This window comes from Chionomys nivalis, chromosome 18 (genome assembly GCF_950005125.1).
Source record: "Chionomys nivalis chromosome 18, mChiNiv1.1, whole genome shotgun sequence".
In the NCBI taxonomy this organism is placed as follows: Eukaryota; Metazoa; Chordata; class Mammalia; order Rodentia; family Cricetidae; genus Chionomys; species Chionomys nivalis.
Genome location: NC_080103.1, coordinates 3,890,786 through 3,907,776, shown reverse-complemented (window position 1 = coordinate 3,907,776; position 16,991 = coordinate 3,890,786). Strand labels below are relative to the sequence as shown.

Sequence of the window (16,991 nt, the reverse complement as noted above, 5' to 3'; positions counted from 1 at the left end):
GGGAGGATGCAGCTAACCGGCTCCTTTCCTGGCCTATGCTCAGCACTGTAAAAAGCCCAGCGGGCCAAGTCTTCTTACATTAATTAGCATCAAGACAGCTGTCCCACAGACATGGCCACAGGCCAACCTGATAGAAGCAATTCTTTAAAAAAATTATTTTTACATATATATTTGTTTGCCTAAATGTACACATGTACATCATGTATGCTGTCACCGCAGAGGCCAGAAAGCCTAGATCCCTGAGGGAATGGAATTACAATTGTCAGATGCCACAGGGTGCTCTGGAAGAACAGCCAGTATCTACCCACTGTACCATCTCTGCAGCTCTCGAGTTAGTTCTTCAGTGTCTGCAGCTCCCGAGTTAGTTCTTCTTCAGTGTCTGCAGCTCCTAGGTAGTCAGTTCTTCGGTGGTGCTGCCTGTTCCCGGATTCTAGGTTGTGTCAAGTTGACAACACTGACCAGGCTACACCTACCATTTTGTACTACATATTTATGTGAAGCAGTATACTCAGCGTTGACAATTATGAAATCAAAATATTAATTATGAAAAATATTGAAGAGGATATACATTGTAAACTATCAAACATCCAGCCAAGATTTATATAAGATAAATCCATCTCATTGATATGAAAAATTGATTTTTTTTGAGATATAGTCTCATTATGTAGCCTTGGCTAGACTGTATGTTTCAATCCTTATTAAAGAATTTTAGAGCTGGAGAGATGTATCAGGGGTCAAGAGCACTGACTGCTCTTCCAGAGGTCCTGAGTTCAATTCCCAGCACCACACGGTGGCTCTCAACCATCTTTAGTAGGATCTGATGCCCTCTCCTGCCAGGCAGGTGTACATGCAGAGCACTGAGACAAAATATAAATACATAAAATAAAAAAAAATATTTAAAATAAGCTTCTTAGGCTGTGGAGAAAGTACAGCATGCTTTCAGGTCCCCTGAACCAAAGTTGGGTGCAGTTGTGAGTGCCTGTAATTCCACACTGGGGGGGCAGAGACAGGAGAATCCTTGGGACTTGGTCAGCCAGTATGACTGAAATGGCAAACTCCAGATTCCATGGAGAGCAACTGAGGAAGACACCACTGAACCCTGGTTCTCATATACCCTGCACATACACACACACACACCTGAGGAAGACACCACTGAACCCTGGTTCACATATACCCTGCACATACACACACACACACACCTGAGGAAGACACCACTGAACCCTGGTTCACATATACCCTGCACGCACAAACACACAACTGAGGAAGACACCACTGAACCCTGGTTCACATATACCCTTCACACATACATAAAAACAAAAATTTATAATTTCCAGTAAATGTTTGATTTGCATATTTCATGGTCTGTATATATCCAGGTTATGAATTCAACTGAAGAGAATTTAGTTTGTGAGAAAGTTTAAGAGGCTATGTGAATTGTGGTGGTGCATATATTTAATCCCAATAGAGGCAGATGATCTTCTGGAAGTTTGAGGCTAGCCTGGCCTACATAGTGAGTTCCAGGACAGCCAGGGCTATGCAGAGCGATCTCTTAACCTTTAAAATAATATATAAAAAAAGCCAGTGACGGTTCCTGATTAGACTGGCCTCTTGTCTGGTGTGGCGATCCTCCCAAATACATCACCATCAGAAATATTTTCCTAGCAAAAAGCTTTTTTAACTTAGTATTTTGACATAGTGTCTTATGTAGACCAGACTGCCCTCTAGTTCACTCTATAGTCCAGGTTGGCCTTGAACTCCTGACCCTCCTGCCTCTGCTCCTCTGACCTGCTTCAGTTCTATTTGTTCACTTTGAGACAGGGTCTTATCTTCCTGTGTAGCCCAGACTGCCCTTGAACTCCCCATTATCCTGCCATGCCACTCCAGCTCCTGGTTGACCTGACTCATTCCTTTACTTAAATTCTTCTGATGACCTAAACTGTATAGAATAAAGCCCTTCACACAGCCCCAGTCTACCCTAGAGCTGCATATGCTATTTGTTTTTGGCTTTCACTGGAGTTTGAGCTCCTTAAGGTTCCATATGCCCAGGAAAATTCCTACTTAACTGCAAAAGTTCAGTTCAAATAGCTCCTCTTAGACACCTCCCAGACCACTAGTTTGCAGTAGGTGTGCCTGGTTTCTCATCTCAAATGCCCAGTTGCTGCTGGTTCTTCTGTCTCCTGTTCCCATGAGAAATAGGAACCAACAGATTCCTTACTGTTCTAGAGTACACCCAGATTCCAAGAAACTGCATAGACTATGCCTGGAATGGGCTTGTGCTGCCCTCTGAAGGCCTTGAGAACCAGCAAGGTCTCTGCACTTTATGTGGTGAGTTACGGAGGACCATGAAGGAATCAGATATCAAAAGGGCTGAAGATGGATGGATACTTGGCAGAATGGCAGGTAAAGTTACAGGAAACAGGCAGCTGTTAGCACTGTTGTACATGAACAGCCAGCAAGTGTCAGAACTACAGCATCCTTGAGACCATGCTGAGTCCAGAGACCCCTCCGTCACACTGTCATGGTTTAAACCATCAGGGCTCTGTGACTGGCCAGGGTAGAACAGTTACAGTGCAGGTTCCGTTTCTATTCACATAAAGTTCCCCTGGTGCCAACACCACTCTGAGGTGGTTTAGCAATCCAGGCTGTTTTAAATCTGTATGTGTATGGGTGTTTCCCCTGCATATATGTTGTGCACCATCTGCATGAAGTGTTTGTAGAGGCCAGAAAAGGGCATCAGCCCCCGCCTCCAACCCAAGCTGCTGTGATCCGTGGCATCTCAAACAGACATGTTCTTTCACAATGCTCAAGACATGGAAGCAGCATTGGAAAGGCAGGGACTACCTGTATTTCAGAAGGGACATACATCACAGCTTATTAGTCCAATGGCCAGAACCAGCCCCAAGATCCCACTGAACTATACAGGGACTGGGGAAACAACCAGAAGAGAGCGGGAACAGAAGTCTTCCGAGCAACAGCAAGGCTTATCCCAGACCCCAGCAGGCGGTACCTCCCAGGAAGGAGGAGGAGGTTAGATAGTCAGAGGTAAACAGGAGATACACTGAGCAGAAAGGTTTTGCTAAGGATTTGGGTTGTGAGGTCACCTCAGAGAAAAAGTCCTTTCCGTGGGCATGGGTGAGTGGGCATTACCATCTTACCTGTTGGTTCTCCCCTGGAACAACGTCTGGAAAAGTCAGGCAACTGTACTGCCAGGAGAGATGACCTCATTCGGATAGCAGCTGGAGGAGTGTGTGGGTCCTTGGCATGTGGGCTTCCCACAGGGCTGGTGGGCAGCTTAATACAGGACAGCAAAAGAGAAGCAGACGCCACACTTCCCAGTTGAAAGGACATACCATTACTGCCTTTTTAAACTGGTCACTCTGTGTGGAAACAAGGGCATGCATGGATGCGGGCAGGGACAGTGGGAGCCCACCGTGGAAGCTGCTATCTGACAGCCTCTGGAGGACACTGATACCTTTTTCTTTTAGACAGTCTCATGTAACCCTGTGGAGTTGAGGAAGACCTTGAACTTCTGATCCTCTTGCCTCTACCTAGAATTACTAATGTGTGCTACTATGCCTTTATGTGGTACTGGAGACTGAACTAGGCAAGCCCCAGCCTGGAGGACAATATCTTTATTAACCCTTTCTTGATTGGGACATACCATCTTTGCCACTGCTGAGGAAGAATGAGGTGAAATCCACAGTGACCTTGTGAGACAGGCAGGCCAACACAGATGGCAAGTATTTTGCAATATGGAAATCTGAGGCTTGAGGACATTCTGTGCTTGGCCTGACTCGACTCCTGGCCTCTCACGGCAGCCTTAGCAGGACAGCGGGCCATCTTAAGCACCGTAAGGCAGTAGTAGCCCCTGAGCAAAGGCCCCTCACTCATTTAGCTGCTTCAGCATATGACATGGACCAGGTGCAGAGCAGTGCACTAGGGCCTCCATGGCTGCTGCATCTGCAGACAGCCTGGCTGTGAACAGAGAGACACTGGAGCATTGTGAAGGTGGGCTCCATCTGTTTAACTGTGCCAAGGGAAGTCAGCGAAAAGACTGTCTGGAGTGGGAAGGCTGGACCTGAGCCTAGGGGCACGTGTCACCTCTACTGCTGGGGCTGCCTGGGAAGCCTGGCATCACTCCTCACAGCCCACCCTCAGATAATCACTCTCTGCCAGGGCTTCCTCCCTACTCGCCGCACCAAAGAAATCAAAGCCCAAGCTGAGGTATCAGAAACGTGTTCTTTTTTCTTTTAATAGTAAACCTCTTTACAACAAATATAGTGAAAGAGTTTTCAAACCAAACTCGTAAGAATCTCGAGGACTTTGTCTTTTCTTAATGTGCAGAATACTAGAAAGCATCACCGTACAGCACGGAAAGAAATAATGAAACAAATCAACAGCCACACACTTGGGCTCACCCTGCCCAAGACCCAGGAGCCAGGAGTGTGGGTGATTGTCAAGTTTGGGGATGGGTCGCCTCTTGGCTGGCCCCACCCCTCCCTACTTCCCTCTCTCTGGGACTTGAATGGGGTAGAGAATTCAGATTCTCCTTGGGAATCTTAGCTCTCTTGCCCCATTAAATCTCATCCCTCTGCATTAAGCAGGAGGCAGAAGGGGGCAGAACCAGGAGCTACCAGCCTCCAGGAAAGCCTACATTCCCCCACAGGGGGTTCCAGAGAGTCAGTTAAAAATATAGATAGAGAGACTTTTAGACACTTTCACATCATTTCTGTCTCTCCGAACAAATAAATAATCAGCAAGAGAAGGTGCATCTTTCTTCTTTCCTGTCCGAGGTGGGGAGGGACGGTTGAGTGCACTGCTGGGGTGGAGGGAATGTGTTCCACTGAGGCATGTGGGGGTGGCCCTCGGTCCCACTGTCCCTGAAAGCCGAGGGAGATCTGGGTGGGAAGGGCACTGGATGGCGCCAGAGGCTACTTTGGCAAATACCCAGTTTTGCAGAGGAAGTGAATAGGAGGCGAATTTGGCTTGTGAGAGGAAGAAAACAAGTCCCCATTTGAGGTCTGGGTTCCCAGGGATCAATTTACCTGGCCAGCCAGAAGCCCTACACAGCCCCAGGAGAATCCTGGAGACACTGAACTGCAGAAATGTCACATATTCACTCACAGACTGTCCCTACTGCCAGGGACGGGGATGAACACACACACACCCACACACACACCCCCCCCCACACACACCCACACACACACCCACACACACACGGCAATCAGAAGCCAGGTTTGCATTCGGGAAGCAGACTGCACACTGATGAGTAGCACGCTGTGAACGTCAGGGGCCTCAGCCCAGCTCTGTGTAATGGTGGCCACGCTCAGCCTAGAAAGGTGGGCCTGAGAAGAGGCCAGTGATTCCATGTTTATTGAGCACCTATCATTCGCCCATTCAGCATCTGCTGAGGGCCTACAATGTGCCAGCCGCTTTCAAGGGGAGTGTATGTGCACGGGACTACACCCTGGCTCCCGTCAAGGCCTTAAGCAAGTCTTAAAAACTCCCTCTAGGAACTGTGAGGAGGGGTGGGAAGGCAGGACACGTTTGACCCCCTGACCTGGTCAGCTACCGGAGTAAAACCCTGGGTAAAAGAGGGTTGCCTGCCTGGGAAGGCAGAGCTCCCAGGAGGAGGAACTTGAATTTGCCCACAAACAAGTCAACTCCAGGGTCAGAACTGGTCTGGCTAGGACTAGCGGAAAGCCATAAGGAGGCAGAGCTCCCAGAGTGAGGCCCTGGTGGAGGTAGGCTGTGGGGAGAGGTGGGATGGTCAACTAGCAACTCCCTATAACTTTAGTACAAATGTTTCAGGACTGAGAGCAGCCCAGGGAAGAGGGCAGTGAGAAGCACAGAGCTGGAAACCACCTATCCTTGTATAAATACACCCAGCCACACAGACACAGAGGCCCCTGGAGCCTGAGTCACTTATGATTTACGAATACACCCACTGGACTCAGAGGCACTCAAAGGTACATCCGCACAGCTGCACACAATCTCGTAAATACAGGGTGCACCCAGAAACGCCCCCACGAGCATGCTCACACCCCTCTGCTTCTGGCTTCTTCCCTGCATCAAGTGTCAAAATACTACAAAAGGCTGGGTCACAGGTGGGCAAAGACCATCTTCCTACAGCACTGAGCATTGTCTTACTCTACCCACGGGAGTGTGTGCTGTCTCCTATCCCCTCCCCTGGGTGCTTGCCTGCAGCCCCACTGAGGAGGCGACAAAGCACAAGCCTGGGAGAGCAAGGCAAGAACAGCAGAAGAATCCCATCTGTACAGTACGGGCCATTTGAGTCATTATTATTACAATATACTTTGACAAAAATAGAATCTCATTTCATATCAATACAACAACAACAACAACAAACACAACAGTTTCCTGGACTGTTAACCACTAACATTTTGGAAGGTTGCTATTTACAATTACAGTAGCAAGAGGGCAGGTTTGGGGCGTGGCCTGGAGGTGGAGGGACAGGAGGTAGCGAGACAGGGGCAAAAAAGCTGGGAGGTGGGTCAGGGGCAGGAGTTAAGAGGACTGGGGAGGGGCCTCAGGGGCCGCATCTATAGGGCCCTCTAGCTCCATGGACCATGCTGTGCGCCCAGCGTGCACTCTTCTGGGTGTGGTGCACATAGCAGAGGTACCCTCCCCCATGCCTGCCCCTGACAGGCCTCCTGCCCTCAGTGCCCCAAGGAACCAAAGGATGACCCTGGTCCAACCTGGAGCTACTTCACTGAAGGTCCTCTCCCCAACTCTTCCAGTACATGGCCAGCTTTCTAGGGCTGGGGTAGGCTGAAGGATGGGGAGCTATTGCACTGTACATCTTAAAGGAAAAGCCAGGGGTAGGGTCCCGATTTGCCACACCCAGTCCTTCTGCCCTCATCGGCCCTCTTTCTACAGCTGTCTCTCCAATGTTACTTCCAAAGAGGTTCCTCCCTCAAGTCCCTGCCCTGGCCTCAGATTCACAGGCAGCCTTCCTAGAACCCAGATCTTGGGGTGCATCACACAGGACCAGTGAGTGTGGTGTGTACGCAGGAAGCTGGAGGGACCAAGATGGGTATTAGCCATGAACAGCCCGAAGCAGAGTCTCTGCCCCTTCCTGTCCCTGAGACGCAAACCCAACATCAAGCCAGCTCTGGGGTTTTTGTTGTTGGATAGTTTTTGGTTCTTTACGTCTATCTGGGAATGGGATGGGAGGGCTCCACATGCAGGGCTCGGCACCTGTCCTTCTCCAAGGCCTACCGCCCCCCCCCTGCAGCATATGTGTACAACGTGCAAAGTGTCCCCCTTTTCCCGCAATAAAGAGAGCCCCCCACCAGTGAAAATGGTGGGGCCAAGAAAGGGGCAAGAGCAACCCTCTCTCTAAAGCGAGAATTCGAATTTAAAAATATAATAATAATAATAATAATAATATAATTATACACAAATGTAACCATCAACAGGACATGGAGCAGAAGAAAGGAAGTGGGGGTCGAGCGGGAGGAGCCCAGGACAGGGAGGGGTAGGTGGTGAGATTGTCAACTCTTCGTCAGGGAGGCTGAGAGGAGGGAGTGGGAGCCGTCACTTTAATGTCTGTGAAGAGAGGAGACGGAGAAGGTGGTGTGAGGGGCAGCTTGGCCTACAGGATGCACCCAACCCTCTCCCAAGGGGTAAAACTTTAGGGCAAGGCCAGCTGGAGGTCACTTAGCAGGGCACAATACTGCATGGAAGGGGTCAAGGGCTGTGAGTACTGACCCAAAAGGGATGCTGGCCACAAGGCCTCTCAGGTGGGAAAGAAAGCAGGCTGAGTGCATGTGGGATAGTCCCTGGGTGATGCAGACACCGGCAGACAGAAGGGCAATATTACAGTACCCAAGTATCCAGCCGCATCCTCTTCACAGCTGAGCCATCAGCCTCAGGCTCTGGGGCTGGGCGCAGCAGGCCTAGCGTGGGCCCAAAGTCCCCCCGTCCATCATCCCGGTCCCCGGTCTCATAGGATCCTCCAGCTGGGCTGCTGAGACCTTCACCAGGATCAGGGCGGGCAGCTGGGAACACAGCTGGCGGAGGAGGTGCAGGGCTGCGCTCACGGCTTGGGGACACTGGTTCTGACTTGATGCTGATGTGAGGGTGGGTGGTGACCGTGAGAGCAGCACCCACATGGGGCAAGGGGCTGCCTGGGCTGGAGTTCAGGGACCAGAAACACAAGAGGCAGTAACAGAAAAAGCGGGAAGTCACCAGACAAAGAGGTAAGACCAAACAATGAGAGTGGGGAGTTGGGAGAAGAGGGAGACATGACACGTGGCAAAGGGGAAGAAGAGAAATGAGTGTTAGCTCCGTTCTGTCCGATCATCGTCTAAAGCCCGCACCCTCAGCCCTGCCGGATAGGAGGAAGAGCTCACTGACTGCACGTGGACAGCTCCACAGAGACTTCTGTCCCTCACCGCCACCATCCCACAGTAAACCTCCCACAGACTCACATGAGGTTGCTGAGCGATACGGGGACCAAGTGGGGCTGTTGCTGAGGTGGCTGCTGTGGCTGCTGTGGCTGCGGCTGTGGTTGTGACTGTGGCGGCTGTGGTTGCTGTGGTTGCTGAGGCTGCTGGGGCTGTTGCCAGGCGGTGACATTGCCTAGTGCCAGTCCGGCAGGTGAGCTGAAAGCTGGTAAGGAGGACAGCTCTGCACTGGACAGCTGGTAATCTGCAGTAAGACAAAGTGAGGGGAGCCTGAGTGGGGAGGACAGGCGGCATCTAACCACAGATGTGAAAGAATGAAGACACTCGTGAAGATGACACTGCAGAGTCTAACAAGGCACTGTTTTCTTCAGCAGGATGGAAGGATAGCGGTTTTAAACAGCGTCAGCTTTAAAGTCAGTTCAGTGTTGCTGTTATAAGGACGGTTACAGAAACGAGGAGGGTGATGGAGAAGGCCAATTATCGGGCTGACTGCAGTCTCTTCACTTGCCCAGCATCAGCAGGTGGCGGAGAGGCAGCCGGGAGCTCGGGGAGCCCAGGGCCATGCCACCTTCTGCCCTGGACCCACACATCTGCCCTCCTTCAACAGGGCTCAAGCTGCTGCTCGCATAAAAACAGAAGAAATGGGTCTGTCATTCAGTCCTCATGTCCCTAAAGCAGAAGGGGCTTCAGGGCCTAAGATGGGGGACACTGCATTATGGGGGTACTTGCTTTGTACTAGCACTGACATTGGCCCCATTAAGTGACCAGTTAGGCAGCTCACCATCACAAAGCTCTAGTGTGCCTTATGCTGTGTCCTGGTTGAGGTATTCAGAAATGCCTTCCACAAGAGCCACAGAGACGTGCACAGTGGGAGGACATGCTAGATGCATGGTTCAGTCACCCTACCTATGTTCCAAAGTGAGCCCAAGCTCACTTGCTCTAGCCCTGTTTGTACAGGAAGATGCAACATTCACAGCTGGAGCTATGATGAGAGATTCCTGGCAACCTCCACTCACTGTGAGATCCTGGGCAAATACTGTCTACAGCAGGGACAGCAAGCAACCTTCCTGCAGCACGGCCACCAAGGGTATGCAAGTATGCAGAAGGCATGTAGGACAGAACAGCATCGGGCTCGACTGAACACTCCAAGATGTAGTAAGCACCACTGCTCACAGGAGACAGATGTGGCAGCACCGGTGAGAGCCCCGAGTGCTTTCCCTATTGTTTTCCCCAATGAAGGAGTACTCACCCCTGAGCTGCTCTGCACCCCAGGCCTCACCACCTTTTATTTTATTTTTTTGAGACAGGGTCTCACTATGTAGCTCTGGGTGATCTGGAACTCAATATGTAGGCCAGATTGGCTTTGAACTCACAGAGATCCGCCTGCCTCTGCGTCCCGAGAGCTGGGATTAAGGTGTGCGCCACCATAGGCACCCTTTTCTAGTACCTTTAAACCTCACTCTAGCCTGGTCAATGCCAGTTACTAGCTTTCTTTTTTTTTCTTTCACATTTTTAAGTTTTTTTCCCCTAGAATTAAAAAAAATAACGTATTTTTAAGTTCATTGGTGTTTTGCCTGCATGCATATCTATGTGACGATGTTGCAGCCCTTGGAACTGGAGTTACAGACAGTTGTGAGCTGCCAAGTAGGTGAATGAACCTGGGTCCTCTGAAGAGCAGCCAGTGCTTTTAACTGCTGAGCCATCTCTCCAGATACCTACCTAGTTACTGGTTTGAGTTTTGTTGTTTTTCCAGACAGGGTTTTCCCTGTCTGTCCTCGAACTTGCACTGTAGACCAGGCTGGCCTCGAGCTCACTGAGTGCTGGGATGAAAGGTGTGCACCACCTCCACCAGCTGGAAGAGAACTGGTGGTGGTGCACACCTTGATCCCAGCACTTGGGTGGTAGAGGCTGGTGGATCTCTGTGAGTTCAAGGTCAGCATGGTCTACTAATGAGTTGTTCCAGAACAGCCAGGGCTACACAGAAAAACCCTGTCTCGAAAAAACAAAATGAAACAAAACACATATGTACCAAAAAAAAAAAAACAAAAAAAACAAAAAAATCAAAAACAAAGACAGAGTGATATAAGAGCTAAAAGTGGGCCTTAGGACTAACTATATCTATCTAACACTGTATCTATCTAACACTATATCTATCTAACTATATCTATCTAACTACATCTAATACTATATCTAACTGTATCTATCTAACACTCTATCTATCTAACTATATCCATCTAACACTATATCTAGCTAACTATACATATCTAATATTATATCTATCTAACACTATATATATATATATAACTCTATCTATCTAACTTTATCTATCTAACACTTATTTTACAAACAAGGAAGCTAGGCCCAGAACAGGGCAGGGCCTTGTCCAAGAACCGCAGGAAGAGATCAGAACAATCCAACCCTTCTTAGTCCTACCCCATCCCACCACACTAGACCGGTCTACAGGGAAGTTTATTTCCTAAGGGCCAACAGGTCAACCTCCAGGCCACCTGGTTTCTCCTCAAGCTGCTCTTGTGGTCACCACAGACAGATCTCTAAAGCTTGTGTCTACAAGGGCCATCTCCTATGCAGAATAACTGGAGCAGGCCACCCAGCACTTGCTGGAGTTTGGTCTACACCATATGGGGTACCCACAACTATCTGGTGCTGACAGAAGTCTGCTTAGCTACTCCTGAGACAACAGGAACTGAAGCCATACTACAGTAATACACAGGAGTCCACGGTCGGCTCTACTGAGAGCCTGTTTCAGGTTCACCACATAAACTACTTCTTTCCTGCTTCACAAGAGTAAGTGGGAAAAGCACAGAGAACCACCATGGGTTCTCTAACAAAGCTTCCAAGGAGATCAGAATTGTTTTTAGCCCATTCTCCCACTAGATTCAGGAGAAAGACTTCTCCTTAGCCTTGGGCAGGGGAGGGGGAGGGGTGGGAAAGCTAGCAGAGCCTCAGAACCCTCTCATCTACCCACACTCCCTGACAGGAGACAGGCCCACCGGGTGCCATTTCTGAAGCAGCCTCTCCCAGCTTCAGGGAAGAGGGTGCACGCGAAGCCCCCAAAGAAGAGGGACAGAGACATCTGGGCAGGAAATCTGCCCTACAGATGCATGGAACAGGCTGCGCCTGCACTCAGGATTTCTCCTGCTGCTGGGAAGGAGGACAAAGGGGATCATGGATACCAGCAGTGGAGTCTATACCTTCACAAGCTTCTGCGCTGAGGCCTTAGGGAAGTGGCAGAGTTTGGGGCCTTCTGGTTTAGTTTATTCTCACTGCAAGAACAGTCTGAGCACAAGTCACTCAACTGTGAGGGCCAGTGGTTGAGGAGGGAAATAGGAAAGAGCCTCCCGACACACAAAAGCTCTGAACTAGGTGACAAAGCATTTCCCACTAGCAAGTCCTTCCTGACAGACGCAACAGAGTGAAACGCAGGCAAGCAAAACACTGCTCTGGCGGAAGGTGTGCTGGCTGACAAAACCAGAACAACCCTGTGTCCTACCACAGTGCTTCTGCCCAGAGGCCTTTCCCATGTCCAGGGGGAACTGTTCACCTTTAGACCCATCCAGCCTCCACCAGCCTCAGCCTGCTTCCTACTCACTGCTCACAGAACCAGCCCCTCAAGAGCTAGCAAATTCACTCTATACCCCCAGCCTCTTCTCTTGCTCGTTCTCCCCTCTGGGAGGCCTTGTTGCACTGACCATGTCCCCTCTCTAGACTCGAACCTCAAGTCTATTATCCTGGTGGCCATATCTGCTTAGGCCAACTCTCTGTCCTGCCCTCACACTGGACAGGGTTACTCGTCCATATGGACCAAGGTTAAAAATAAAAGATACTCAGTTGAAAGTAAATTTCAGATAAACAAAACATTAAAAAAACATAAGTATAGCTAGGCGGGTGTTCGAGAGGCAGAGGCAGGCGGTTCTCTGTGAGTTCAAGGCCAGCCTGGTCTACACAGTGAGTTTCAGGACAGCTAGGGTTACACAGAGAAATCCTGTCTTGAAAAACAAAACAATACAAAACAACAAAAAGTATGTCTCTGGGATATGCTTTAGCACAAAGAAGGCCCTGGGATATATTTAAGACTAAGAAAGTACTTACTTTATCTGGAGTTCAAATTTACCTGAATGTTATTTCTGTTTATATACTTAAAAAAAGATTGTGTGTGTGTGTGTGTGTGTGCGCCACATGTGCACAGGTGCCTAGGGAAGCAAGAAGAGGATCTTGGATTCCCTGGAGCTGAAGTTACAGGTAGCTGTGAGTACCAAATGCAGGTGCTAAGAATTGAACCTTGGGCCTGGCGGTGGTGGCGCACGCCTTTAATCCCAGCACTCGGGAGGCAGAGGCAGGCGGATCTCTGTGAGTTCGAGGCCAGCCTGGTCTAGAAGAGCTAGTTCCAGGGCAGGAACCAAAAAGCCATGGAGAAACCCTGTCTCGAAAAAAATCCATAAAAAAAAAAAAAGAAAAGAAAAAAAAGAATTGAACCTTGGCTTTCTGGAAGAGCAGCAAGTGCTCCTAATTGTTGAGTACTTTCTTTAGTTCCTGTTTTATTTTATGAGACGAGGTCTCACGTAGCTCAAGCTGAACTTTAACTCCCTATGTAGCTGAGGTAACATTGGCTGTCTCATTCTCTGGCCACCTCCTGAGTGCTCAGACTACAGGCAAGTGCTACCACATCTGGCTTATAGTGTGCCAGAAACTGAACCCAAGGTTTCATGCCTGCAAGGTAAAGACCTTATCGACTGAGCTACACCCCCAACCTGGCATTTTGTTTTTATTTGTTTGATCTACTAACCAAACACTAACTAATGGAGGCCCCTCCCGCATTCTAATTCTCCTTCTCTGGTCACTCATCTGCTCTAAGTACGAACGGACAACTTACCAAGTTATAGGAACGCTCACCTGTGTTGTAGGCAGTGGGCATGGAGGAGAAAGGGAGGCCCTGGCTGAGTAAACTTGGTGTTGCCACGGAAACCACTGGGGTGGTAAGCGAGTGAGTAGACTGGGAGACCCCAAGGCGCTGGGCATTGTTCTGTAGGAGAAAACTGTTTGTCAAGAGATGGCAGATGGGTGGGCTGCCTCAAGGAGGTCCACCACACCACACCTGAGCCAGGTGCCCGAGTTCGAGGGAAGGTACCATAGCACGAAGGCCCACAGACACACACAAGTTGGTGTGTTTGGAGAGCAGCAGACTCAGAGTAAAACATGCACACGGATTCAGTTGCATCTGCATCCATGCAGAAAGGAAGGCATGGCTACCGCGCAGAGCTCAACACGAACACTGCCTGCTCCCAGGTGGTCTCCTCTGGGCTAGGACCACTGGGGTCTCCTCTATACCCGCTACAGTAGCAGATGCCCCAGAAGTGTATTCTGGCATCTGTGAATGGAATGTGCTATCTGGGGTGGCATGTGATTGCATGTATGCACACACGTGTGTAGAGCTGTCAGCTCCATCTGCTGCTGAGTCACTTGTTTATTCCAGCTCCACGCTGGGGCCGAAACTGCCGCTGTGTTGGCCGCCAAAGCCTGCTTGCCTTTTCCAGCCTTTTTGGCCTCCTGTCAGCAAGCTGGGGAGGAAGCACCCTCCTCTTTCCTGGCTGATGGTGCGTACGTAAGCACAGGGAGGGGCTGTGTATGTCTCTAAGTGCCTGTGAGATGGGCTCAGGGTAGGAGCTAGCAAACAGGCAGGCAGGGAAGTCCTTGCTAAGAACAACTCTAGTCCTGCCTCAGGCCTCAGCTTTCCCCGGAAAACAGCCTTTCTTAGATTTTCTTGTAAGGATTAGGTCTGTCTTGGGTTCCAATGTTACATGGGCCTATGTGGAGTCAGGTAGCCAGAGGGATCCAAGGGTTCAATCCAGACATCTGGCTGGGGCCTCAAAGGCCTGGGGATTGCCTCATGCTCTTTTCCAGATGCACACACATACGTGTGTCTAAATAAATGCAGTAACACATAGACACCCATGCACACACACATACACATGCACACCATGTCCAGCCCTTCCCGCCGCCCCATTCACCTCAGTGTCCCAATCAGCTCTAAGCACAGCTCCTGACGCCACACGTGGGACACACAGGGAGAAGACTGCTACACAGACTCATCACGCTGCAAACTGCTAACACTGGGCAAAGCTGGAACCCAAAGGCACTGCTAGGTCTCAGCCGCACTTACCAGATCTAAATGGTCCTCAGTCTGGGAGCAGAAATAAAACCAAGAGGATGTTCAGGCTATGGCTTCTGCCCTTCCCACACAGCCACCCCATCCACCTGTCTGTCTGAGAGCAGAGTGTTCTTTCTGGCAATCTGATATCCAGAAAATGCTGTATCCTGGCCCCTACCAGTCAGACATTGTGAGCTAGCCCTTACTGTCATGCTGCCATCACAGAACCTCTGCTCCTAGCTCCTGCTCATTTCTCTACCCTCTGGCCAGCACCACCGTATTCCAAAGGCCCTCAGGGAAGAAAAAGTTCACAAAATACTATACTCTCTCCTTCTCTCAATCTCTCTCTAAGTCCTACATGCCTAACCTTCATTTCTCTTGCTAGAGGTCACTCTTTTCTTCCCACCTCCCAGTCCCTGCCATGGCCCAAAAACCCACTCACCAAATGATGCATTAACCCTTTGCCTCCCTGGGAAGTGATGACCCGCAGATCAGGCTTGCGGCTGGGAGCTCCAAGCTGGGTGTTGTGGGTGGGTGGGGGCGGAGACTTGGCAGGGATGACTTTGTTTAGGCTGTTGCCATTGGCCACAGGGAGGAGGCCAGGGGAAGCTCGGGCGCTGACATAGCCGTTCCCTGGAGAAGTGAGAAGAGGAAAGGAAAGGCTGGCTTGCCTGCTGTCCCTGTCAACTGCCCCATATCTGTCACTTGGAGGCTCTCAGAGGCATGCCAGGGTTCGACATATGCACTGAACTGCCTAAAGCCTTGGTCCCCATCACTTGGCCCAAAGTCAGCTTCTAAATCAAAGTGACAGGGCCAAAGGTATAACTAAAAGCAACTACTGTCACTGCTGGCCCTGGGCACATAAGAGCCCTGTGGCCATGCCTCTGGTCATGTCTAGCACTCAGATCCCTCCATCCACTTCACACAGGACATACAATGACCAGAGTGGAAATAGGTGGAAGGCTATGATCTGCTCTTCACTAAGGAGCCTGATTAGAGCTAGCCAACCATTTAGATTGCTTCCTTGTCGGGAGCTGGAACTCTGTGCTTTTGATCACCACAAGACAAGCCTGCAGCCTTGGGGGAGACAGGCCATTGGCTGCCGGTAATGGTGTTGCTAGCACCAGGGGCTGATGATAGAGTCACTACCATAACTAGACTGGGGATAAAGGCATCACGACTATCGTTTATATTTGCTCTGTACTTTCCAGGTACAGGCCTTCCACACACAGTATCATACATGTTCATCAGCCCTGGGAGGTGCGTGGGATGGGCATTATCAGTTCTGGGCAGAGGAGGAAGCATGGCACTAGGTATGATGACTTGCCCAGGGCATCTCACTGAGTTCCCAATGCTGGGCTCAGGGCCCATGAGCAAGGAAAAGAAGGTTTACCTCTAGTACCTCATCTTTGACTCCAGTGCACAACTATGCTGAGGCACCCTCATACCCGTCCATTTTACACAGGAGAGGGGTGGCACTCTGGCTGAGACTGAGCTGGAGGAGTCTAAGGGTCAGGAATGTAGGCGGCGACTATAGTATGAAACCACACCTTGCTCTGTCCCGACAGCATACGGTTACAACCCTCAAAGTGTGTTACTGTCTCTGTCCCAACTCCAAGATCACTCTGGGTATGGCAAGAATGACAGGGTGACGTCAATGGTGACATTAGAAGGTCACCGGGCAGACATCAGCACAGATCAAGAGTGGCTGGAAGTGGCTGGGCACAAGGGCGCAGTAGCCTTTCTGTGACTCTGGTATATGTGCCCACAGGTACATATCTGTACGGTGACTCCATGGGAACACAGAGCCCGTGTGCATGGGTGGGACATGTATGCCTACCATTTGTCTAGGCAAGTCCTGATCCCAACAAGATGCCCCTGAAAATCTGAAAATGCTGGACCGTGGCCAGGCATGGTGGTACACGCCTTTAACCCCAGTACTCAGAAGGCAGAGGCGGGAGGATCCCATGAATTTGAGGGCATCTGGGTCTATATAGCAAGTTCCAGGACAGCCAGGGCTCCATAGTGAGACCTGTCTAAAAGAAGAAAAAAAAAAAAGAGTGTGTGTGTGTGTGCTGACCCTTCTACTTCAATAGCACTATGAATCAATCCACAGCTTGCCTGACATTCTTCAGACCCACACCTCTGCGGACTAAGTCACTGCTGTAAACACCAAAATAATGCAGGGGCCTAAAAATCTTCTGATACATCCTGCTCAGGCACGGCCATCTCCTCCCCTGCCACCCTGTGGAAGGCAGCTCCACTCACCCACGGGACTGGGGCAGGCGCCATTAGCACTGTTGAGGTCTCCACCCAGCATGGCTCCTGCGAGGAAAGCAGAGGTACCATGAGCTTTATCTTAGGACTGGACAAGAAGAGGGGACCCTGGGGAG

General features: G+C 50.2%; 1 protein-coding gene across 12 annotated transcripts in view; it reads right to left on the bottom strand.

The window, feature by feature from the left end:
• Positions 1-4,220: 4,220 nt before the first annotated feature.
• Positions 4,221-16,991, bottom strand: part of Mef2d (myocyte enhancer factor 2D) — a 28,407-nt gene continuing 15,636 nt past the window's right edge. For 8 of the 12 annotated variants that reach the window (XM_057793415.1, XM_057793422.1, XM_057793416.1 and 5 more), the window contains 7 exons: positions 16,867-16,923; positions 15,041-15,231; positions 14,611-14,631; positions 13,344-13,473; positions 8,457-8,676; positions 7,852-8,158; positions 4,221-7,572 (listed from right to left, as the gene is read on the bottom strand). In XM_057793415.1, coding sequence (XP_057649398.1) covers positions 7,561-7,572; positions 7,852-8,158; positions 8,457-8,676; positions 13,344-13,473; positions 14,611-14,631; positions 15,041-15,231; positions 16,867-16,923 — 938 coding nt within the window. In that variant the 3' untranslated portion in view covers positions 4,221-7,560. Of the gene's footprint in view, positions 7,573-7,842; positions 8,159-8,456; positions 8,677-13,343; positions 13,474-14,610; positions 14,632-15,040; positions 15,232-16,866; positions 16,924-16,991 lie in introns of those variants that run through there. The other 4 variants (XM_057793426.1, XM_057793424.1, XM_057793425.1 and 1 more) reach the window with 2 other exon arrangements.